Below are 26,298 nucleotides of genomic sequence, written 5' to 3'. Positions count from 1 at the left end.
TTTGTTTTGTGGGCCTTTAAATAAAGAAACTTCATAGCCCTGGGTGAGGGGGATAATCATCCTCAACTGCCATATCTGGTCCACGGGCCGTATTTGAGGACCCTGGATCATAAAGTATCAGCCATGGGGTCAGAAGGACCTAAGTTCAAATTCTAGCTCAGACACTTACCATTGACTAGATGGTGACCCTAGGCAAGTCATTTAATTCAAAATACTTTGTCAATAAATAAATGAATGAATGAATAAAAATATAATCCAGATATTTGGTTATGTTAAGATTCATGGATTAATAGAAAGCTAGAGTTCAAGTACATGCAACAGACACTGTGATCTTGAGCAGGTTGATTAGCCTGTAATTGCCCTAAGAAAACTTTCTAACATAAATTTCAGAGAAGTTAAGAAGTTATTCTTCATTTTCCCCCAGGTGCTCCCTGCACTGATGAATTCTCTAAGGTTTTATACATAATAGAAGTAGAGAATAAAAATCAGATTATTAAAAAATAAAAGTATTTTCTTTATTTTTAACTTTTAGTAAGTTTATGGTATAATAATTCTTTGATCATTCCATAGGTCCCAACTTTTTAAAAAATATACTCTGTCATTTCCTATACCTATAGTTCTCTTCCTCCTTCCCTCCCTCCCTCTCCCTCTTTCTCTCTCTCCTCCTCCTCCTCCTTCTCCTCCTCTCCCTGTTCCTCTTCCTCCTCCTCTTCCTCTCTCTCTCTCTCTCATTCTCTCTCTCTTTCTTCCCCTGTTGCTTCATTTTTACAGTCTAACTTTAAATCAGCTACTACTTGAAAGTAAAAATACTTTCTGCAAGATGGCTATGGTGTTTTTTTTTTTTGGTTCCTTTTGCTTATTCATGACCTTTTAATATTCTTTCTCAACTGAGCACAAAACAACATTTTATTCAAGTTACATCTTTTCTCTTGGAAAAAAAAAACGTGTTTTCTAGATTCATAGAGATGAATGATTGACATGTGGTGAAGCATGTCCAATAATGTGCACCGAATTGACTCATTTTGGCTCTTCATAGTAATAGCTGTTCTGAAGACAATAAATAAATTTGTTGTTTATTCTTTCAAGCAAAACCAAGAGAATTACTATGGAATATTAAGAACAATAATTCATATTTATGTGGTTTTACAAGATATTTTCCTCTGTAGAATCTTATGAAGGAAGTAATACAGCTATTAATCCCCTTTTGACATACAAAGAATTGGAACTTCACTAAGTAGCAAAACCAGGGTTCATTTGTAAGTTTTTTTTTTCTGATGCTAAGACTAAGGCTGTTTTCATCGTACCACATTGTTCCTATTAAGAAGAAATTTGATATAAAATATTCTAAAATAGACCCCGTCTAAATTAATTTAGAGATGCTGTTAGGTGGTGCAGTAGATAGGGCACCAGCCCTGAAGTCAGGAGGACCCGAGTTCAAATCTGGCCTCAGACACTTACCACTTCCTAGCTGTGTGACTCTGGATAAGTCACTTACTCCTAATTGCCTCCGAAAAAAAATTACTGAAGTTAAAATAATTTAGACTTTTAGCAGATATGTGTCTTTTCATCCACAGCACAATGACTACCCTTTAAGTAGTAGATGCTTGTTGAGTTATAACTTAATAAAGCAAAAGAAATTGCAATGAGAATGGCTTAATCTTTGACCCAGAGTTTTCCACAATGACCAGTGCTATCATGATCCTCCTTATAGAGTCCTTTCCAAAGGATTCTCCTTCTCAATATTTTTAGTTCGAGCATCCTCTTAATGTTAACTGTATATTTATTGGCAATAATAATGACCATAATATACTTGCATTAAAAAGATTTGTGTAGTGGGATATTAACACCATTGTCTAACTTCATTTCAACATTGAGCAAACATTCCTTTAACACTTTATTTGTATAGAACTCTTTTTGTAGGACTGAGGAAAACACAGAGTTTCAATAGAACATGGTCTCTGTCCTCATAAAACTTACAGTGTGGTATGTGAATATTGATTACCAATATAATTATAATATATGATATTACAAAAAATACATAGAGAAGTTTGAATCAAGGGCCAAGTCTAAATAAGGAGGTCATGGTTATCTGGGTTTATCAATGGGGGGTTCTTGAATTTGAATTTCTTGTCATTTGAATTCAGATGTGTAAAAGATAGTAAGAATTCAAATGCTAAAGAGGGTGAAGACATATATTCCAAGCATAGAAATAGTATGAATAAAGAGATAAAGATATCAGAATATGATACATGTTCATGGGGCCAAATTAGGGCAATTTGGATAGGAATAATATCAAGTAAAGTTGGAGAAGTATGGTCATGGCAAATTGAGGAGGGCTTTAAATAGAAGGCAGAGAAGTTTGAATATTAATTAGGAGGCAATAGAAAGTCATTGAAACCTTAATAATAGAGAGGTAACATGATCACATTTATCAAGACTTCTTAAACTTTTTCCACTCCTGACTTCTTTTTTGCGCCCGAGATATGTTTCATGTGATTCCCATCTGGAATCTGAGCTGAGGTATTTCTAGCAATATTTGTGCACGCACACTACACAGCGCAAAGTGTGAATGTTGTATGTTCTGAACTGAGACTGCAGTAAAGTGGTATGATGTAACATGGACAAGTGCTGCCAGAAACACATTGGATTCATTATGTGTTTAATTTTGAATTAATTTTTGATCATTGTATTCAGAAACAATTTACTGTTAACAGTTTTTTTCATTACTCCCACATTCATGTAAACAACCCCTATGGGGTCACAAGCTACAGTTTAAAAAACTTTGGCAAAAATGATGATCATTCCAGCAGTTTTATGAGTTTTGAAGAATAGAGTAAGGGCAGAAAAAAAATTAGTCAAGTTATTTGAGTAATCTATTTTGGCTGTAATGGGTCCCTAGATTTGTGTCATGTCATGAAAAAAGATGAGAGGGCATATGAAAAATATTGCCAAGGTGAAATCAATGGAATTTAATAACTGATGGGTAGGAGAAGTAAGGAACAGAGGCGAGTCAGAGATAAGAGTGGAAGAAGGGTGATGTCATAGAAAAATATGGATCAGAAGGATGGGCAGTTTTAAGAGGAAAGGGAATAGGCTTGATTTTGAATATGATAAGTTTAAGATTTAAAATAATTAAATTAATATATTTGGCTCAGAGTTTTTGTCTCTTTGACCTAGTAAAAATGGCTATAGCTCTCTCTCTCCCTGCAGTCTCTATCAGTTTCACTTGTTATTCTCTTCTTCTTTTTCAGTAGATCCTGTATATCTCAAAAATGGAGGTGTATTCTCAATGGATATATTCTTTAAAGGATCTTATACATGTAATTGAAATCAGAAAATGATACACAAAACAAAACCTAGTGGAAGTATATACCAAGCCCATACTCATCAAAAAGTAGTTTCTTCTAACCTATTCAATAGATTTTTACATTCCAACAGTGAGCCACTAATTACTGGACTAAGATTAGTCTACTTTAAATTGTGTCCCTTTTAATTAACAAGTAATAATTCAATAATCATTACTACATCAATTTAAAAATAAATAATTGAAATATCCAAAGATAGTTTCATACATTGTTAATAGAATTGGTCCCTTTTTCCATTATCTCTGAATAAAAACATTTTTTTATTTGTGTTCTGGCATCAAACAATAATGAATGACACTTATAAATCCCATTTTGTTAGGTGGCAGGACTAGCTTATAAATCTTTACTTTGGGGATCATTTCAGTAATAGAATCGCGTTTATGGAAGGCACAGTGGTATGCAGGAAAATGAATCATATTTTGGCTGTTCCACTGTCATATAAACTTAAACTTCCATCAAGAAATGGCTAAATGTCTAATAATAAAACATGTAACCCGCAGAATGGAATTCTGTGCAGAAAACCACCATGTTTTCAAAGAAAAAAACTGAAAACTTTCCTGAGATTACATTTAACTTCACAACTTCTCCATGGCAGGAATGATACCTCATAAGAATAATAACTGATCTTTACAAAGAACTCTGTTACAAATATTTTTTAATAAAATATCTCATTTGAGACCTTCCTCCTCAAATAACAGCTGTCTGGCATTTAAATGGTACTTTTAGTTTTACAAGGGATTTTATGAATATACTATCATTTGATTCTCATAAAATCTAGAAAGGTAGGTATTATTATTATCCCCATTTGCAAATGAGGAAACTGACACTGAGAGAGATTATGTACTTGTTCAGGGTCACACAAATAAGTAAATTTCTGAAGTAAAATTCAAATCCAGATGTTCTAGATTCTAAAACCTTATGAGGTAAATATTATGATTATGATTGTACTAATTTTATAGATGTAAAAACTAAGCACTCTCTGCAGTCACATAACTAATAAATCTTTTGAATCCTGTCTGGGTTCTCTTTCCTCTATATCAGTTATCTCACTGAGCTTTGCATTTTCCTGAATAACTAGGATTGTGCAATACGCACAGCAGGTATATAATAGTTGTTATTGAAGTAAAATGAAAGGAAGCAAAAGGAAGGGAAATAAAAAGATAGAGGAAGAGAAGAAGAGATGAATCTTAAATGTTGTAAAATAATGTTCAAGTGGGACAAAAGGCAATTAATCTCTTTCATTTCTACCTATCCAATGCTCCTATGATTTAAAGTGCATTTCCTATCTTTTTACTGTTCACGGAACAAAGGTATGATAACTTGTGATACCTCATCTGATTTAAATCCTGAAGGTCCTGAAATGGGGCAACAATATGATCATACAGTAATAAAATTAATCTTGTTAAAGAATGAAAGTAATTTTCCAAGCTTTCAGATAGAGTGTTTTAGGTACTATCCTATTAATTTTTTCCATTCTTTTTCAGACTTAGCAGCATCAGAGATGCACTGGGGAGGAAATGCAGGGAGTAGGAGGCTGGCTTTGGAAGGAAAAAAGTCCAGGATTCAAATCCTTTTTCTGACACATCCTGATTGTGTGACCATACCTACGTCACTTAATCCCTTAATGAATGAAATAATTCTGTAAGGCCAAATTGCAGAATTGTTGTTGACCTTTTATCAGAGAATCAGTTTATTACTGAGAATTCTCCATACCAAATGAAATCATAGGTGCAGAACAGCAAAATTGAAAAAAAAATGATGATTGGTAACAAAATACAGATTATTCTGAAGTCTTTATGAAGTTTTAAACTTTAGTGGCTTAATTTTTTTTTAGAAAACCTTTTTTATGACTGTTAAAACTGCTTGGGTACTTAGGTGGCACAGTGTATAAAGTAGGTCTGGAAATAAGAAGAGTTGAGTTCAAATTCAGCCTCTAACTGAGTCACTTTGGTCAAGTCACTTAATCCTATTTGCTTTCGTTTCCTCATCTATAAAATGAACTGGAGAAGGAAAAGATAAACTACTTCAGTGTCTTTGCTGAGCAGAGCTCAGAGTGGGAGTCATAAGAAGTTACATTTGCTTTTGTTACTTTACATATTCATAGCTTTATTTCCTTTGTTTTTGGGGGTGAGAGTACCTTTGTATAATTGACTATGAGGTAAGTTAATAGTGTACTTTAATTCATAACAAGCTAAGACAATTCAAATATTGAATCATGTAAAATGGTCATATTATTTGAATTTGTAGTACCTATTTCTTTTGGGATGGTTCTAATTATCATATTTTACATAATTATAACTTCAAATGATGCAAACTAAGAGATATGTATCTAGCTAATTAATAAACCATTGTCTATATCAATTACATTCATTTTCCTCCTATTTTTTCCTTAGCTAAAAGAAAAGGCTTTGAATTCAACTTATCATTCCAACACAGTTATGGCATTTATAAGATAGCCCATGAGAATCATTATGATGAAGATGATGATGAAAACTCCATAGCATATCATAACTTAATGGACTATGAGTGTGAAACCTTAAGAGACACACAGAAAGATACCAGCAACTTCCTTCATGCTATAAAAGTAGAATTCAGCACCGCATCTTCTCAGGACAGCTCCACTCTGCCAGGTATCAACAAAAGCACAAACACAGTCAGTACTGAGACTAAACAGGACTCGGACAGAGAGAAGAGCCTTGAGCAAGGGTTGACTGACCAGACAGGAGTATTTGTAACAGAAGATGCCAGAAACTTTGAAAAATCTACCTTTTTGGAAGGAGCAGAAAGAAGGCTTTCCCATGAGGAGAGTCACAAACCAGAACTTTCTGACTGGGAGTGGTGCAGAAGCAAATCAGAAAGGACTCCTCGTCAGGTAAAGTAGAATGTTTTCCATGAAATTAAAAGTGAGAGCTATCATATAATGTCTCTAATAGCACTAGTTTTTTTTTTATGTTGATGTTGTACCTGTTAATCTTGTCACTCATTCATTCATTTATTCAAATCTGGGTTTTCTCTGCTCCTGCACTATTGTTCTTCCATATATATTATTCTTGAAGAATTACTTAAATTTTATTTAAAAAAATAGCAATGTATGCCTACTTACATTTAATCAGGTTATGTAATTCAGGAGTCCTTTTTCTTTAACTTAAATTACATGTGAAGCTCTTAAAGTCTAATTGTTTCAGTAAAAGATTCATTATCTGTGAGATGATGTGAAAATTATTTTCCTTCAAGCTATCAGAAAATTATAATCTAAATTGGCCTTTATTTTTCACATTGTTGCTTTGCTAATGAGAATTAGTCTTTCCCTACACTGTAATTTTAGTCATATTCTATAATTAAAATTTTAAAACAACAAATTATATTCTCAATTAGTCTTGGGCATTTACAATATTATTCCTTGAATATTTTCTGCTGGAAGCAATATATTTGATTACCAAACTGAAATTTAATGATGCAAAGAGCTATTCAACTTAATAAGCATCTGTTGAATACCTACTATATGTAGGCTACTTTAGCAAGTTATGGGGATGCAAAGATGAATCCAAGATTTTCTTTGTATCATAGAGGTAGAGCTACAAAGGATCCACATCCTTTATGTTATAGCTAAGTATCCCAGTAGCCAAAGAGACTAAATGACTTTCCCAAAATTACATATTTCATAAAGAATCAGAGGTAGGATGTGAAATTGTCTTTTGACATGAGTCATTTGGCAAACAAAGAAACAAAGAGTTTATTATAAGTTTACTATCTAGTCACCACTGTGATATGTATTTGGAATATAAATATTGTAATGCTGGAGAAACTGAGGCAAGATAGAGATAGAGAGTTATAATAATTTTATTTGAAAGGGATTTATGGACCAAATGGATCCATGGTTTGATCCCAGGGATGAATGAGACGATCGTCTCCAAGAATCCAGCCAACAATGTGAGTTCTCGATGACATATATATAAACGTGGCTCAGATGGAGTAGACTGAGGCAAGGGCGGAGTCAGTGTTGAGAGTGGGAACAGGACTATGGATCTGATTCTGACAGGGTGGTCAGGGGCACCGGACATTCTGGGATGGAGAGAGGCATTCTGATAAGTAGGGAAGAGCTGGGGTTATGATGTCTAAGATAGAAGGATTTTCTCCTTATCTGGATCATAATGATTAGGAGAAAGGGGTGATTTTGCAGGATTGAGCAGAATGATTAGAAACTGAGACAGAACAATTCAGGAAAGCCAAAGCAGGACAATTTAGGGAAACTGAGTCAGGACAATTAGGGAAACTGAGTCAGGATAATAAAAGAGAACTGTGGCACAATATAAGCAAAAGGAAAAAACATTTCCTCCCTCTAAGAAGCTTATATTCTAATGGGAGAAGACAATAAATAAAAAGGAGCTGAAATGAAGGAGAAAATGGAAGTACCCAGCAAAGGGAGAATGACAGAAAAGTCTAGACTGCATCCTGTTGAGAAAAGAAAGAAAAAGAAAGCATGGGTGTCTTCCTTAAATGGAGACTCTTGGAAGAACTATCCAATCAGAGGGACAATTTGAAGGACTGATTGACACTTTGATATATATATATATTCCAGAGTTGCAAAATCTTCCAGAATGAAGTAGTTTTTAGAATATGGTAGATAAGTGTAAAGAACAGCCAGATGAGAAATGAAAGATCAGTATTATTTTCTCTGATTCATACTACATATGGTGTCTTGCTCTTAAGAAATATGTATTTTACTAAGTGATAACAATATATAAATACAAATTTATTAGAACAGGAAGAAGACAATAACAACCACAGTACAGTGAAAAGAACACTGGCTCTAAAGTTAGATGAACTGTATTGAAATTCTGCTCCACATACTACTTGTGTGATCTTGAGCAAGTTATTTCACTTATATATCCGGTTCTTATTTTCCTTTTCTGTAAAATGAGTAAACTGAATGAGATGATCTCTTAAATCCCTTAGAAATCTTGTCCTATAGTCATGGTATCATTACTCCTTAAAAAATAAGCTAAAGAACAAATTCAGACACAAAAGAAATTATCCTACAAAAGACATCCTTTATATTGTGAAATCATTGGAGACTCCAGATTCCCAGCTCTAAAAGTTCTCCAAAATTGTATCAATGTTTAAATCAAATAATTGAAAAGTAAATTTTAACAGTGAAAAACTGGGAAAAAATTAATTCCTAACTGGTATTCACAAAAAAGATGTGGTACTTCAGATAAAGGATAAAAATTCCTACAATTTAACTATTATTTTCCTGTGAGTTAACATTGCAGAATTATATTATTTTCAAGATTATTACATCTTAGCATCTAATTCACCACAAGGCAACACACTCCAAAGTGGTGAAGTGACATGTCCATAGCAGTGTAAGAAATGAATAAGAGAACCAGAATGAGAATGTAGGTCTTCTAACTGCTCCTGCAAATTATTTCTACTCCAACCATTTCCCAAAAGTTTGTAAAAATTCTTTCTATCTTAAAAGTATTACTTAATGATAATGTTCAGAAAAACAAGTTAGATGACAGAAGTACCTAAAAATATTTAGGTACTAAATAAATAAAATAAATAAATAAATAATTTATTGAGATATAGAATATTCTATGTGTATACACATAGATGTGCACAGCTTTAAATATAAAATAAGTTTAAATAAATATAAAAATACTTAAACTGAGCAGCTGTCTTAGAGAGTAAACTTGAAAAATCAAGATTTTCCTTAAGAATGTTCTGAAAGGATATCCAACTCTGCTCTAAAGGTACCCTATTCAGTGTATCAACCTACTTGATTGTTTTTCCTGTCATAGTGTTCTGAAAGTGACTTCTTTTTGCCAGAAAGTGTAGCTTTAAAGGAAAAAGAACAAAAATCTAGATAAAGTTGGTCATTATCCAGATAATGGGAAGGCACAATTTTTAGAACTTATTAGATTTTAAGATTTGATCATTTTAAAACATCTTAAATAATATATTGCTTGTTTGACATGACCTTTTCTTATTTTCTGAAAACCCTTTGTACTCTTAAGATTAGCATTATGCAGTCTCCCCCCCCCAATAGTGTTGCTATTGCAATCTAATTAAAATTTTTTGTCTGACCAGAGAAATTGTAGCTTTTTTCCTTAGAATTTAAATTTAAAAGCATATATTACATTCAAATGATGGGTTAAGGGATAAAGGTAAAAGGTTGACTTTTTTTTTACACAAAGCAAGTAATAACTTAAGAATTTTTTTCTCTTCATATTCTGTACATAGGACGCTTTCTTTATTCTTATCCCTTCCCTCTGCTCCACCAGCCAGGAAAAAAAAAGTCAGGCTCATTCAATGAGACCAATAGGACTCTTTTTTAATGTAGCAGCCTCTGAAATAACTGTATTCATTTTCTAGCTCTTTCTTCAAAAACAGCTCATTCTTTCCCCTTCCTCTGCAATTCCTCTTTCAAAAGATTTGTGGTTAAGATTTTATGAGATTGTATGTTGATCAATGTCTCTTTTGTTCTATTGATATGAACAGGTATAGGTGGGGAATTATGTCAAGTAGGGAAATATGGGAAATTAAGATAGAATGGCTATAGTGAAGTAACTCGTAGGATATGAGAATAAAATCTTTGCTACTAAAAAAAAGTAAGAGTGGAAAGAACCAATAAAAATGTAGTAGAGTATGTTCACAAGGCTGGATTTTCACATTAAGATTGTCTTTCTGGAAAGCCACTGGTATTCACTGGGCTCTCTCAGGTGTGTTGGAATTTCAAAGGATTTGGTCTCCAGTCAGCAATAGTTGAGGTCTGAGATGGTCCTTTGCTAAGTTTCCTAAGTGCAATTCAGCATGCTATTGCCATAGTTCTGAAGTTCTTTGGTCACCAATATTAAGGGGAAGATGTTTAGAGTGTGTCTTGCTTTCTGGTTTGTAGTGGTGAGTTCCCAAAAGTCCTTAGTATTGGTGCTCATGAAGAAAGGAAACTGGATCTAGGAGATAACTTGGTGAATAGGAGAATTATTATAAAGGAACCACAGAGCATCTCAGATATTAAAAAGGATGTTAGAGGCCATCCAAGGCAGCATATACCCAAGGGGAATCTACCCTACAACATTCAGCAACAGTCATTTAGTCCTTTTACCACAAGACCTCCAGTGAAGGGTAGAAGTTACTATGTTTACAGGTAGCCCCTTCCACCTTAGGATACCTCTACTTGGGAGGAAGCTTTTCCTTTAATCGAGGCAAATTTGCTTATGCAGCTTCTATCCATTGACAGTGTAATATAGTAGAAAGAACTCTGGATTTGGAGTCAGAGTTCAATGCTAGCAGCAATACAGGCTCAGCAACCTTGGGCAATTCACCACTTTAAGTCAAATTTGCCTTGTCTGTAAAATGATGGTGGATTCATCCTATAATAACTCATCCTATGTAAATATCTAATGCAATAAAAATCTACAGATCTGCCTTCTGGCACCAAACCATCCTCATTTCAATTCTACATGACATCCCTTCAAATACTTGACAATCATTATCCAGATACTCCCTAAGGCTTTTCCTTTCCTAACCCATTCCTTTTATAAAGATTTCAAGACCTTCCACCATCCTGGATGTTCTCCTTTGAATTCTCTCCATCTTGTCAGTGTCCTCTCCCAAATATGGCACCCTGAGCTGAACACATCCAAATAAAGAAACACTGATACTTTCCCTATAATTTTCTATTGTCAAGCTCCCAAAAACCCAATTAGCTCGTCAGTCTAATTTTCTTGCTGAAGTATAAATGGGGGTATCTGAAAAAAAAAAAAGACATTATAACTCTACCACTTGGTCCCACTCAGCAAGACAGTCCATCTTCCTATAGAAACCTAAATCTTAGAATTAGTCAGCTTCCTTGTTACACTTTTGGTATAATAATGGGCAGTTCATGGCAACAGAATTCCTAAAGCATGTGACCAGAAGGAAGGATTGTAATTGGATTTGGCCTCATAAACTCAATAATATGAAGGGTGGGGGCATTCAGCAGGAACTAATTTTAAAGTGACCTTTAACTAAAATTTCAGGTCCTCTGCAAGTTGTACCAGCTGGGCCTCAGGTAAGTGGCATTTTTATTATTTTGTAATATTTTAATAAGCTGCCTACAGAATATTCCCCAAGCCAAAGGCTAACAAAAATTATTTGCTAGTGATATTCAATAATGACATTTTCCCCATCTAATTTGGGTTCTTTTTCTTTTAAAAAAATTCTCATAGAAGGATATGGAGATGAAAATTAGATTTTGGCAACTCAGACATTGTAGATGATGTGCATTATTTCAAAGAATATGGGGGAAATTATTTCTTTTAGGCTGAGTCTCTATAAAGTTGAATCAAGTGAACTATTGGGCAAAAGTATGAATAATTCAGGCATACATCCCCCTCATTAAAAAAAAAAAAAACTTTCCCAATCCCTCTCAAATAAAAATCTGATATTGTATAAAAAGTAATTTAGACCCAAAGATGTTGATGTTTTTTTGAACTGAAATAATAGCAGCTGCTTAATTCAGCCTCTAAGCAAGAGATGGATGGAAAAGTTCATCCATTGCCTTATGTGGTTATCCTCAATTCAATTTAATAAGCATTGATGGAGCTCATTGTGTCAAATAATGAAATATTAAGGGAAAAATGAAATAGTCTCTGCTCTCAAGGTATTTACAGTCTATTGAGAAGATCTGACCTAGGTAGAGATAAGTAAATACAACATACACATTTAGTAACTTTGCATTAGCAACTGCTGGGGAATCAAAATCTTTCTTTTAGGAGGTGACACTGGAGTTGAGCTATGAGGGAAGATAGGGATCTGAAAGAGCAAAGGTGATGAGGGAGACCAGGAATGAGGGGCAGCCTGAAAAAAGGGAATAAGGTATGAGGTGGAATGCCATACATGGAGAACAGCACCTAGGCCAATTTTGCTGGAACATGGAGTCCGGGAGAGAAGGAAAGAAAATATGAGGTAAGTCTAGAAAAGTTTCTTGGAAAGGATTTGAATGCCAAACAGAGGAGTTTGCATTTTTCCCTGAAGACAACATATCACTACTGAATGATAAAGTCAGAATTGTGGTGAATGAATATCATTTAAACAGTCATATGGAAGATCATAGCTCTAGAACTGAAGTTTTATTTTAAAGAGAGTAAATTGAGAGAAGTACAATGACTTTTCCAAAGTCACACAGACAACAAAGCATCAGAGACTGGATTTTAACCCTAATCTTTTTTTTTTAATTATATAGCTTTTAATTTACAAGATTTATGCATGGGTAATTTTTCAGTATTGACAGTTGCGAAGCCTTTTGTTCCAACTTTTCCCCTCCTTCTCCCCACCTTCTCCCCCAGATGACAGGTTGACCAATACATGTTAAATATGTTAAAGTATAAGTCAAATACAATATATGTATACATGTCCATACAGTTATTTTGCTGTACAAAAAGAAACTTTGAAATAGTGGACAATTAACCCACAAAGGAAATAAAAAATGCAGGCGGCCAAAAATAGAGGGATTGGGAATTCTATGGAGTTTAACCCATATCTTCTGGTTCCAGAATCAATGTCTTTCTATAATGCTTTACCACAAGGAACAATTGCTAAATATCATCAATAATGGGCTGTACATCTCATTGGTATTTGTTACAACAATACATCTGGAAAGGCTGGTTCTCTAGATAGTAACCAAAGAGGAGATTGTTGGATTACTTGAAGGATTCTTTTAATTGATTCAAAGTCTGCTCTTCTCTCCTTGACTCATGCCAGTTTAGACTGCATACTCAATCTGTAATATCTATGTTTATCCTCAAAGTAATTAAAGACATAGAAATTAATACTCTAGGGATTTCTTCCTCAGCTAATTAGAATAGTTCCTCAATGTATCTGAGTAGCCTTGCATCACTTACTGTAATGAAGCACAATCCATTTGTCTAATTGTTCACTTTTTGAAAATACCAAGGAATAGCTTGAAGCCTTGTGTTAGGCTAATTCATTTTATTCATTAAAAACTGTCTCCATGTTAGCATCAGGAGTATGAAAGAATACTTTTGTCTTGATTGTCTCACAATATTGAAAAAGAAAAAAAAAAACTCTTGAGATTAAAGAAGTGATTTAGTAGATAAAGGCTGAATCTGGAGTTAGGAAGATCTGAGTTAAAATCCTGTCTCAAAAACTTAGTAGTTGTATGAGTCAGACAAGTCCCAAAATTTTTCTGTACCCCCATTTCATCATCTACAAAATAAGGCAATTGTAATGAATAGCTTTCAAGGTCTCTTCCAGCTCCAAGTCAATTATTTGAATCCATTAAACTCTTGTTATCTTACATTGAAATAAATTTATTGAGCAAAAATTACATGAGAACAAATGCAATGTCTACTGGTGATCCTTCATTCAATAGTTATGAATGGTGCTTCTATACTTCCTATTATACACATTTGATAAATTCTATCTCTTTGGAATTCAGAACTGCAGAAATAATTAAGTTCAGATCATCTATAAACAAGACTTCCATTTACATTTTGAATAACAATTCATCATCTTGTTTTGCTTGAAGAACTTTAATGAACTCTGAAGGCAGACCATTCTAGTTTGAAACACCTCCCATTTTAGGAAGGTTCCCCCTGTACATCAAGACCTAGATTTTCTTCTTTTATAACTTCCATCTATTTCTCTTAGTTTTTTCTTCTGGGTCCAAGAAGACAAAATCCAATATCTCTTCCACCTAACAAAAATAGTCATTAGGTCCTTAGTTTTTTCTTATGCTAAACATTGTCATTTGTTTCAACCATGTAGCATACATTCTCATGTAGCATAATCTAGAATTTTGAAATTCCTCTTCTGGGAGCTCTCAAACCAATAGCCCTCCTATAATATGATACCCAAACTTGAGCATGACTAACCCTTTCTTAGTCTGGGATTTGTTTCTATTAATGTAGCCTGAGATCACATCAATTAGGACTGATGGGGGTAACTACTATAACACAGAGTTGCCTCATATTGAGCTTGCAATCCAGTGAACACCTTCAAGCCATTTCCATACAGACTACTACTTATTCACTTCCCCTCTACACATCTTGCACTTCAGGGTTCATTTTTTAATCCAAATGTGAAGTCCATTTATTCCTATTAAATTTAATGATTAATTAACCAGAAATTGGGTTTCTTAATAATTTTTGTATTCTAATTCTGTTATCTAATATTTTAGAAATACTTACCAGTTTTATATGACTTACAAATCTAATAACAATGCCAGATAGGCCTTTATCCAAGTCAGTAATAAAAATGTTCAAGAGGACAAGGCAAGAGACAAATCTCTTGACTCAATTGAAACAAAGAAAACATTTATTAGGTGCTTTGATTATAGTATGCCAAGTACTGTGCTAAATTCTTTACAAATTTATGTCTTTTGCTCTTTGTGACAACTCTGAAAGGTAGATGCTATTATTATGCCCATTTTACAATGGACAAAACTGAGGCAGTCAGAAGTTAAATGACTTGTCCAAGGTTGCTCACATTTTGTGTGTTTGAGATGATATGAAGCCAGATTTTCTTGAATTCAGGACTTAACTATATGCGGAAACTGCCTAGATAGCTTTGTTTCCTCAAGTTGATAATGAACCAATAATGTATATTCTTTGACTTCATGCATCTGAACACACCCAGATCTCTTTATTTGGAGATCTACATATCTCTCTATTTGGTCCATGATGATAATATAAGTGATTGATTGGCTAAATGATTGGCTAAAATCTACATAAATTTTACCACTCCTCTGTCAAAAAATAAAATAAAATTCGTGTAGGATAACATATTTTTGATAAATTTCTGAGATAATTTCTTTTTTTTTAAAGATATTCACTTGTCCTCTTAATAATAATTTCTTTTAGGATTTTGCCCAAGAGTGCAGTCAAGATCAATAATCTCTAGTTTGCAAATTATATTTGCTTCTGATCTTTTAAAGTCATATATGTTTTTCTTAATCTTTTCTTTAGATCTGTTGTTTTTTTATGTTTCATATTCTGTTCTATTTTTTTTCATTCGTTATGTTTTGATTTGTCATTTCTTGGTCTCATAATTTCATTGGCTTTTCTTTGCCCAATTCTAATTTTCAAAGAATTATTTTCTTCCTTAAGACTCTGTGTCCCCTTTTCTTGTTAGTTACCTTTTTCCATAATCTTCTTGTTTTTGATTTTTTTTTTTAGATTTTCTTTGATCTCATTTGATTTTTGGTCTTTTTGAGTTCTCCTATAAATTTGTTTTGGACAGGTAACCATTTAACATTGCTTTTTGGGGTAGAAGAGGGTTTTTTTTTTTATTTCACTATCCTCCTTTGAAGATGAACCTCAGTTTTCCCTATTCCTATACCAAGTTTCTATGATTGGATTCTTTGTTCTTTGTCTGCTCTTTTTTATTTTTTATAAGAAATATTAGTGTAAGCATCTGTATTCCTGGGGTTGGGGATGATGCTTCTAGCTTCATTTTAGTTTTCCCCTCTGACTTGGAAGCCCAAAATAAGAACTCCCTCTTCTTACAAGTTCTGACAGTCAGCAGTTTCCCTGTTCCCCTCACTCCTTCTGCACTCTCTCTTGCCCAGGGCCATGTCACTACAGCACAACTGGACTTGGTGTTCCTAATCAAAGAAGCTTCCTTCTGTCTTCCGGACTCAGACCCCTAACCCCATAGGCTGTCCTGGAGATGAAAGTTTTTGTGGTTCTTTGATGGAGTTAGTTAAGAAAACCTTTTTGAAAGAGTTGATTCTTTAGCCTGGACTGAAGAAATTAGTGTAAACAAAAGCAGTGTTGAATTTTTTTTTAATGGTTTTTAATTGCTCATCCATGCAACTTTTTTAATAATAAATTTTATTTTATTTAATAATAACTTCGCATTGACAGAATCCATGCCAGGATAATTTCTACACGACATTATCCCTTGCAATCACTTATGTTTCGTTTTTTCCCCTCCCTCCCTCCTCCCCCCCCCCCAGGATGGCAAGCAGTCCTATATATGCTAAACATGTTGCAGTATATCCTAGATACAATACATATTTGCAGAACCAAACAGTTCTCTTGTTGCACAGGGAGAATTGGATTCAGAAGGTAAAAATAACTCGGGAAGAAAATCAAAATTGCAAATAGTTCACATTCATTTCCCAGTATTCCTTCTTTGGGTGTAGCTGTTTCTGTCCATCATTTCTCCAATGAAACTCAGTTAAGTCTCTTTGTCAGAGAAATCCACTTCCATCAGAATACATCCTCATACAATATCGTTGTCGAAGTGTATAATGATCTCCTGGTTCTGCTCATCTCACTTAGCATCAGTCCATGTAGGTCTCTCCAAGCCTCTCTGTATTCATCCTGCTGGTCATTCCTTACAGAGCAATAATATTCCATAACGTTCATATACCACAATTTACCCAGCCATTCTCCAATTGATGGGCATCCATTCATTTTCCAGTTTCTAGCCACTACAAACAGGGCTGCTACAAACATTTTGGCACATACAGGTCCCCTTCCCTTTTTTAGTATCTCTTTGGGGTATAAGCCCAATAGAAACACTGTTGGATCAAAGGGTATGCACAGTTTGATAACTTTTTGGGCATAATTCCAGATCGCTCTCCAGAATGGCTGGATTCGTTCACAACTCCACCAACAATGCATCAATGTCCCCGTTTTCCCGCATCCCCTCCAACATTCATCATTGTTTTTTCCTGTCATCTTAGCCAATCTGACAGGAGTGTAGTGATATCTCAGAGTTGTCTTAATTTGCATTTCTCTGATCAATAGTGATTTGGAACACTCTTTCATGTGAGTGGTAATAGTTTCAATTTCTTCATCTGAAAATTGTCTGTTCATATCCTTTGACCATTTATCAATTGGAGAATGGCTTGATTTTTTATAAATTTGAGTCAGTTCTCTATATATTTGGAAATGAGGCCTTTATCAGAACCTTTAATTGTAAAGATGTTTTCCCAGTTAGTTACTTCCCTACTAATCTTGTTTGCATTCGTTCTGTTTGTACAAAGGCTTTTTAATTTGATATAATCAAAATTTTCTATTTTGTGATTGGTAATGGTCTCTAGTTCATCTTTGGTCACAAATTTCTTTCTCCTCCACAAGTCTGAGAGATAAACTATCCTATGTTCTTCTAATTTATTTATAATCTCGTTCTTTATGCCTAGGTCATGGACCCATTTTGATCTTATCTTGGTATGTGGTGTTAAGTGTGGGTCCTTGCCTAATTTCTGCCATACTAATTTCCAGTTATCCCAGCAGTTTTTATCAAATAATGAAATCTTATCCAAAATTTAGAATCTTTGGGTTTGTCAAACACTAGATTGCTATAGTTGACTATTCTGTCTTGTGAACCTAACCTTTTCCACTGATCAACTAATCTATTTCTAAGCCAATACCAGATGGTTTTGGTGACTGCTGCTTTATAATATAATTTTAGATCAGGTACAGCTAGACCACCTTCATTTGATTTTTTTTTCATTAATTCCCTTGAGATTCTCGACTTTTTATTGTTCCATATGAATTTTGTTGTTATTTTTTCTAAATCATTAAAATATTTTCTTGGAAGTCTGATTGGTATAGCACTAAATAAATAGATTAGTTTAGGGAGTATTGTCATCTTTATTATATTTGCTCGGCCTATCCAAGAGCACTTAATATTTTTCCAATTATTTAAGTCTGACTTTATTTGTGTGAAAACTTTTTTGTAATTTTGCTCATATAATTCCTGACTTTCCTTTGGTAGGTAGATTCCCAAATATTTTATGCTATCAACAGTTATTTTGAATGGAATTTCTCTTTGTATCTCTTGCTCTTGGATTTTGTTGGTGGTGTATAAGAATGCTGAGGATTTATGGGGATTTATTTTGTATCCTGCTACTTTGCTAAAATTGTGAATTATTTCTAATAGCTTTTTAGTAGAATCTCTGGGGTTTTCTAGGTATACCATCATATCATCTGCAAAGAGTGATAGTTTGGTTTCCTCATTGCCTACTCTAATTCCTTTAATCTCTTTCTCGACTCTTATTGCAGAGGCCAGTGTTTCTAATACAATATTGAATAATAATGGTGATAGTGGGCAACCTTGCTTCACTCCAGATCTTACCGGGAAAGGTTCCAGTTTTTCCCCATTGCATATGATCATGCAACTTTTTTAAAATTAGTGAATCTAAAATAGCTTTGTAAGAAGTGATAATTAAAGCCATAATTACCAGCAGTGCCTCCACTGAGACAAAAAAAGTTAAAAGTTCTGCCTATTATTAAAGAAGTTATTTTCTGCCTGCTTTAATCTACATGGAAGTGTCTGGCCTCCTGGCGCACCATCACCAGTTGAATTCTGCTGCTTACTCTAGTGTAAGGGAAGGATTATTCTGGACCCTTCTTCACAAGAGCTATCTAAGTTTTCAAACAATTCATGTAACCCATAAATATTCCATGAAAAGAGAAAGGAAAAGAGAACAAGTCATATGTTTAAATAAATGAATTGTAAAGGACTTATTTTACACAATTAATCAACTACTTTGTTTTAATAATCAATCAAGTATTGTGTATTTATTAAAGACCTTCTATGTTCTAGGTACCAGTGATAGAAAGGCAAGAGTGAAAAGGTCCCTGGCCTTAAAGAATTATAAATTCTATTGAGGGAATTAACAAATATGAGATGTGATAGCTAGGGAGAGAATCTTTGACTTAGACAGTAATGGGACTTATGGGTGAACCCACAAGGCAACAGATTTTTACATCTTTTAATTATTTTTTTCCTTGAATTCCCTTCAATCAAGTGACAAAGTCGTTGAGAAGGGTTGATGTAATCAGACTGCAATCTGTAATACCATTCACATTGTGGGTCTGTAGCTTCTTTGACTACGTAACACACTTCTCTGAATGTCTTTGGTTTTGTAATCATCCCCAGGTAAAAAATGAACAAACATGAGTACTTCCTTTAAATCAGGCAACTTGTTTGCTTGATATAATTAGGTTAGCTTAGGTTAAGATGCCGTCCTTCATTCTTAAAGGCATCACTATGTTAAAGTTGAGTTCCAGTGTGTCCGATTGTGGCCAATCAGAGCAATATGAGCTTGAAACGCTCTGCCTCAGTTTGGACACAAGTGGTCCCTATGAACATGATGTAATTGATGCTACTTCTAAGAAACCCATGATGTGTTCATTGATTTTAGACAAAGATTTAGATTTGAATGCTTCAATAGGTCTATGAACTCATCAAGATTATTTCTTTGCTAATTGATGAAGATGACAACCTCTAAGCACTTTCTCATGTCGTGGGACTCTTGTATGGTTTGGTGGATAGAGGAGTGAACTTGGTCAGGAAGATCTGCAGTCGAATCCCAGGTCTGAGACTCAGTGTATGTGACTCTTGACACTTGCCTTAGATTTATTAAACTAAGGAACTGAATTTAGCAACCTTTATGATTGTTTATATCTCGAAATCTATGATCCAATAACATCATTCTTAAAGTCTTCCATATCTAGATGTTCTCAGATGGGTGGGTATCAGTAAAGTACAAAGGCTTTCTGTAAGTGAATCCTTCATTTTCAATATATGAAGAGACTATCTTTTCTTTCAGTTATAAATTTTTGGTGATCATAAGTCTACTTCTGGTGATATGGTAGAATCCACTCATGCTGAACGTGTGTCTTTCCATTACCCTGTTATCAGCAACTGTAACCTTTTAAAGGTTCTGTCATCCCATGACACAATCATATGACATTTCTAGAAGAATATTGATGTTTAAAAGATGGACCTTTATTTCAAAAAGAAAAATGAAGTCATCAAAAGCACTGAACAATTTCCCAAATGCTTTTCAGTCTTGTTATCTTCCATTTATTCAATCCTGGCCTCAGCTCATTGTCTATATGAAATTTTTGACCTAAATATGTATGCTCTTGTAACAATACAGTGAACTGGTTCTCCAAGTGTGCATATCATAATCTAGAATCATTTTATCTTATTTTTTTCAATTAACATTTTTCCTTGTTCTTTTATCTCTGGCCTCAGGCACTTAACACTTCCTAGCTGTGTGACCTGCGGCAAGTCACTTAACCCCAATTGCCTCAGCAAAGAAAAAAAATTGTGTTAGAAATATATACAGTCAAGTAAAACATATTTTCACATTGACCCTGTCCAAAAATATATGTCTCATTCTGTATATTGAGTCTTCATCTTTCTGTCAAGACATGGGCACCATAGTTCAGTCATCTCTGGTCCTCTGAAATCATACTTGGCATTTTTAATCCATTTAAATTTCCCCATACACACAGTTTGACTGATATCTTTTTGCTATGTCATGGAGGAACCCTGTAACGTTCTGAGGCTTGATACTCTCCTCCAAACCCCTAAGAAGGATTACCAGGAAAGCTCCATCATCTTTAAGAAATCCCTCCTTCCTTTTATCCCTCTGCAATGCACTGGTGAACACGTTTGCTCTATGTTCTATATCTTATTTGATGTTAATAACTAAAGGGTCAGTGAACACAATGATCTCTGTGGTTGCGGTTGTCAAAAAATCTGATGTAATATTATGATACACATGAGCGATATCTTGTTTGCAGAGAGCCTCGGAGGCTGTAGTTTATGTTCTACCAAAGCATGGGCTTTTTTAGAAATATTACCCATATTTTAAGGGTGACTTCTTATATTCTCTTTACCTTTCAGTTAAAAAATAACTCTCATTGTGCTATATTATGGGGAACATGTGCAAAAGCCTTCCTACTCAATAATCCTCCTACTTTATTTACCTCTTTCAACTCATTTCTCGTGCTTTATATTACCTATCTCAATTCCCCCTTTGTCTCTTATCATAAAATGCTGTGTGATATACCTGTCATAACCACTGTCATTATTTCAATTGGCTGTTAGATGCATGAGAACAGGGGTCACAGTGTACTTATACCTTGTACATTCCTCAGCATTTAACAAAATGCTCTAGACACAGATTTTTGATGTTTAATTAAATGCTAAGATGAGCTAGTGGATAGAGCACTGAACATGGAGTCACAAAATGAATTCAAATTCAGTCTTAGACATTTACAAGCTGTGTGATACTGAGCAAATCACTTAACTTCTGTGTATCTAATTTTTTCTTCCTCAAAATGAGGGTAGTAATGGAATCTATCTTCCACTGTTGTTGTGAGAATTGAATAAGATGATATTTGGAAAACATTTTAAAAATCTTAAAGCATTTTATAAATGCAAACTATTATTTATTATTTAAAGAATGAGGCAATAAATTAATGTATAAATTGGAGATCCCATTTCCAAGACTGATTTATAATCCTTTTCTTTAAAATGTAATGTCAGTTTGTTATTTTTTCTTAAGGTTTAATTTTAGAGGATTGCATATTATTTCTATACTTCAGATCATTTGTTCTGAGGTTTGTAAGCCTGGGGCTTTCCAAGTTTTTTTTTCAATCCTACTGCTGAATAGTAAAATGTAAACTATAGAATTTATAATCATAGGCTGTCAGAGCTGTGTTTCTTAAACATTTTCTGAGATATCATTATCAGCCATGAAGTCCAAAATCAACATTTCTCAAACTAATTTGGCAGCAAAACACTTTAACACTTGAAATAAATTCCCAGGACTGATAAATTGTGGTCTAGGCTTGGGATCCCACTATGAAGAAAAGCTAGAAAGGGGAAATTTTGCAATATGAGAATATTCCCATGGAAATCATGTCAAGTCAAGAAACATTTATTAATCAGATACTATGTGCCAGACACTGTGCTAAGCATTAGAGATAAAAACAAAGGCAAAAACAGTTCCTGCTCTTAAGGACCTCAGTCTAATGGGGAATACAATATGCAAACAACTGATTAAAAACCAAACAAGATATGTATAACATAAATCATAGATAAACACAGAAGGAAAGTGCTAATATTAAAAAGGAGTAGAAAAAGCTTCTTGTTACAAGGGGGATTTTAGTTGAAGTAGGAATTAATCCAGAAAAGTCAATGGATAGAGATGAGAAGGGAGAGCATTTGAGGCATGGTGAACAGTCAGTGAAAATGCCCAGAGTCTGAAAATGGATTATCTCATGTGAGGAGCAGCAAAGAAGCCTATTGACTTTACAAAATTGAAGTGTACATGGTAGTAGTGTAAGGTGTTAGAAGACTTAAGAAAATGGGAAGAGACCAGGACATGAAGGGCTTCAAAGAAAAATTTACACTACTTCTATTTATGTCCTGATTTTGGAGTTAACAGAGAGTCAGTGGAGTTTATTGAATAGGAAGATAAGGTGTTCAGCTGCCCTTTGGGAAGCTGGATTTGACAGCTGAGTGGAGGGTAGACTGGAGTGACTTAAAGTGGAGAAGACAACTAGCAAGCTATTGAAATAGCTCACTTGTGGTAACTCAGATCAGTTCCAATGGTCTTGTGATGAATAGAGCCATCTGCACCCAAAGAGAGGACTGAGGGAACTCTTTTGGTTGTTGTTTACTTTCATTTCTTTTTCCTTTTTGAGCTGATATTTCTAGTGCATCATGATAATGTGGAAATATGTATAGAAGAATTGCATGTGATTTACATATATTAGATTATTTGCCATCTAGGGGATGGAATGGGAGGGAAGAAAGGGCGGGGGGGAAATTGGAACACAAGGTTTTGCTAGGGTGAATATTGGAAATTATCTATGCATATGTTTTGAAAAGAAAAAGCTTCAATAAAAAATTTTAAAAAAAAGAAATAGCTCACTTGTGAGATAATGAGAGTCTTCAGCAGCATTATGATGGCATCAAAAGAAAGATGTAAAAAATATGATGCACTATATATATGTATATATATATATCATTGACATATATACAAAATATGAATTATATGGGTGAAAGGGGATCTAACCCATGCTTAATCATTTCAAGGGCAATATTCTCACAGAAGCACTATCTATATTATGTAGAACTCTCCACCTCCATAGACCAAAGTTTGGGACACAGTACTCTCAATATTTCCAATAATATTTTCTGAGATTTGTAGAAAGACACTTGGATTTGGAAGTCAGAGAACCTTGAAATCCTGTTTCACTTTTTCATCAGCTGCATGACATTATGATGTAAAACATTTTCCACAGTGTGTTCCCCATGCCCAGAATGCTCTCTCTCCTCACTTCTGCCTGCTGGTGTCTTTCAGTTTTCACATCACTTTTCCAGACTTTTCATGCTCCCATTTGTCCTGTATCTTTCTATTGTACATACATAGTTATTTCTCTGTTGCATTCTCTATTAGAATGTGAATCCCCGGAGGACAGGGACCATGGTTTTCCCTTTCTTTGCAAACTTAATCCAGTGCTTGATACATAGAAAAGATCTTGACAAGTGTGTTTATTGACTGATATTCACTGAAAGATTTGTCCTCTCTGGGCCTTGGTTTCTTTATCCGTACAATTAGGACATTGGATTAGATGATCATTAAAGTCTTTTACAGCTTTCTACTGATTGGGTATTAATTAATTGGGTTGATATGTTGCCTAATTTCACCCTTAGTAGCCTGTGAGGATATTTTAAGTATCATTTATATGAATAAACAAACTGAGTCAGAAAAGCTGAGATTTGTAGAGAAAAACATGGCTAATAAGTGTCCAATGTAGTCTTCAAAAGCAGAGGTTTCCAGTTCCTTGGTGATGAGCTTTATCTATAATACTAAGAAATCTATTTAAGTGTTCTGACTATGGTGATGATAATTACACAGATGCTAGGAGAGTTTGTGTTAAAGAGAATTTGTAAAATGTAGGTAAGCTTCAAAGTTTCTCATGTCATAGGATAGTGATCCAAGAAAATTTAGGCAACACTGATAGACCTTAGTCACTTACCAACAAAAGTCTGTATTTCTATAGTGTTTTGAAGTATATGGAATATTTTTTTTCCTCATAAATACCCTCTAAGATTGTCAGTGTTTGTTTAAAGGGAGGCTAGCTCAAGCTACTCTGATGGCTCGAAGTTGGCTTTGGAATGATGTGAGATACCCATAGTCCCTCTGGCAGTTAACAAAGTAAAATTCACTTAATGAATATAGTAAGGATAGTCAGTAGAGACACTGATTCAGCTGGATATATCTTTTCTATATCTGTGTTAGTCTGCTGGCATACCAGTTAAGTCTGAGCAATGAGGTCCCGACTACTCTTGGATTTTGTATTTAGGCTACCAGGAAGGCTCATACTTGAGTCTTAGCCCTCTGAACCAATTAAGTCTCCAAGACAATTTCAATACAAAAACTAGACTAACTTAAGTGAGGTAAAAACTTCAAAAGAGCTAGTCCAGCTTTCATGATAGGGATGGATATTATTCCTATCATTGTGTTATTATCTTTATTTTACAGATCAGGAAATGGAGACTTAGCAAAAAGTCTAAAGTCATATAAGTGAACCAGGCCTTGAATCCTTGAAATCTGGTGCTCTTTCCAGGACCCCAGGCTGCTATGTTACTGACTTCATATTTCAAAATCCAGGGCTCTTTCAATGGTATCTTATAAGGTTTTTCTTATGTTTCTAATTGTCCTTTGCATTAAAAGCCTGATCCTGGCTCCCAGGCTATTTGATTGAAGGTCTCCCCTCTACTTCTCTTTAGGACAGACAGACATTGACAGCATAGCACCTTCCTAGAGAAATGAGAGAAAGGAAAGGGAGAAAGGAGAGGCAGAGGACGCTAGTATACTTTAGCTGAAAGAAGAGGAGCAGTGGGTTAAAAAGAGAGAGAAAAAGAGGATAGGAAAGAAGTGATAGTTGAAGGGAAGAAAGGGGAGAAAGAAGGAGGGGAGAGAGAAAGAAAAAGAGGACATAAATTAGTCAACAAAATACACAGAAGAAAACTAAAGAAAGTTAAATAGAGGAGTAAATTAGCAAGAGTAATCATGAGTTCTAATTTGGGCATGTTAATTTCAAGTGTTTATGAAACATTCAATGAAAAATGTCTCAAAGGAACTCGATGATATGGAATTGGAGTTCAAGAGAGAAAGTAGCTCTTAAAGTCATCTGCATAGAGATCCAAACAGAACCCATGGGAGATGATGAAACCAGTAACAGATAGCACATAGAAAAGGGACTGGCAGTTTGATCTTGAAGAAGCAATGTGAAAATACACCTTTCTTCTAGAATGAGGGAAAAGAAAGGCGTGAGGAGGTATAAAATGGGAGGAGAGAATAAAGAGGAGCACATATTCAAAGGAACAAACAAAACAGATGTAAAATACGAATGAAGAGGAAGTTCATGGTGAACATCCTCCATTTTCTTAATGAAGTTTGAGGTAAGGTCCTCTACTAAGAGGGCATGGTTGTGAAGGAAGCTGAGGAGAAGAGAGACAGTTTTGCACAACCAAAATTAATTTGAGAAAAGTAAAAGGAACAGAGAGAGCTTCATTGAAATTAAATAATTGATTTTAGTGAACTCAAGATCATGGTCATATGATTTCCTCTATTTCTGTTTAACAGCAGTAGATAACCAAATTCAGATTCTATATAGTGTATGCTGTTGTGTCGTATAGCATAATTTCCTGATAGTTTTTTTTTTAATGTTGAGATTGCCTGAAATGGCACATTTTAGTTTTAAGAGTCTAAACTGGATGTCCATGCCTGTATCTAGGGCAAAGGAGCCACTGATAGCAGAAAGCAATATGGCAGCACTTTGATCCAAGCTGCCCTGAAGTTTCAGTCCAAGGAGGAATATGAGCCAAAGACAGGCTCCAGTTAAATTAGAAAGTACCATTCTGCACCAAGTCTGGGAACAATATAGAGTTAGTTCAAACTATAATTGAACATTATTGAGAGATCACAAGAGTGGCCACCAAATCACATACAAATATTTATCTCTTTAAATATTATTCTATATGACTATTTGCTTTTCTCATCAATATATGTTCTATTTCGATATTTGAGAAGAGGCAAGTGAAAAATCAAAAGATATTGGGCCAAACCTCATCTTGTAGTTCAGAATGTTTA

At 34.5% G+C, this 26,298-nt stretch overlaps 1 protein-coding gene across 1 annotated transcript in view; it reads left to right on the top strand.

Moving 5' to 3' along the window:
• The window catches only part of GPR149 (G protein-coupled receptor 149), an 87,586-nt gene that overhangs the window by 10,750 nt on the left and 50,538 nt on the right, over positions 1-26,298 (top strand). Inside the window, exon 3 of the mRNA XM_051991801.1 lies at positions 5,759-6,237. Coding sequence (XP_051847761.1) covers positions 5,759-6,237 — 479 coding nt within the window. The remainder of the gene's footprint in view (positions 1-5,758; positions 6,238-26,298) is intronic.

The sequence above is a fragment of the Antechinus flavipes genome, chromosome 3, assembly GCF_016432865.1.
Source record: "Antechinus flavipes isolate AdamAnt ecotype Samford, QLD, Australia chromosome 3, AdamAnt_v2, whole genome shotgun sequence".
NCBI classification, from domain to species: Eukaryota; Metazoa; Chordata; class Mammalia; order Dasyuromorphia; family Dasyuridae; genus Antechinus; species Antechinus flavipes.
The sequence above is the reverse complement of the archived record's forward strand: the minus strand, read 5'-3'. Positions and strand labels throughout refer to the sequence as shown.